The sequence below is a fragment of the Pterocles gutturalis genome, unplaced genomic scaffold (assembly GCF_000699245.1).
Source record: "Pterocles gutturalis isolate BGI_N339 unplaced genomic scaffold, ASM69924v1 scaffold20166, whole genome shotgun sequence".
NCBI lineage: Eukaryota > Metazoa > Chordata > Aves > Pterocliformes > Pteroclidae > Pterocles > Pterocles gutturalis.
The window spans coordinates 12,888-13,245 of NW_010105973.1; the positions used below are offsets into that span (position 1 = coordinate 12,888).

At 54.2% G+C, this 358-nt stretch overlaps 1 protein-coding gene across 1 annotated transcript in view; it reads right to left on the reverse strand.

Moving 5' to 3' along the window:
• The window catches only part of XRRA1 (X-ray radiation resistance associated 1), a gene marked incomplete at its 5' end in the record, with an annotated part of 20,439 nt that overhangs the window by 10,781 nt on the left and 9,300 nt on the right, over positions 1-358 (reverse strand). Inside the window, 1 exon segment of the mRNA XM_010087604.1 lies at positions 6-89. Coding sequence (XP_010085906.1) covers positions 6-89 — 84 coding nt within the window.

Sequence of the window (358 nt, forward strand, 5' to 3'; positions counted from 1 at the left end):
TGGGCAGTGGTAAGAGGGTTGTTGTGAAACGTCAGCTCCTCCAGGCACAGGAAGAAAGCCACAGGTAAGAGAGCTGGCTCATCTGCGATCTGCAAGATAAAATAATTTACTGTTTGCTCGAAGCGCTGAGTCATTCCAGAGGTGGGAGAGTTTCATCCCAATCCTCCCACCAAAGTGCATCCCTCCAATGCACGGGGACCCTGGCATAGAGCAGGTACGTGCAGTAGAGAGGAGGAAGAGGAGGGCAGCGCTCCTCTCTCCCTCCTGCCTGCCACAGCAAGAGGACTGCTGCCTGCAACACTCAGAAGAGCTGCAAGGTAGAGAGGCAGGGCGTTTTTTTTTTTTCTGGCGAGCAGCG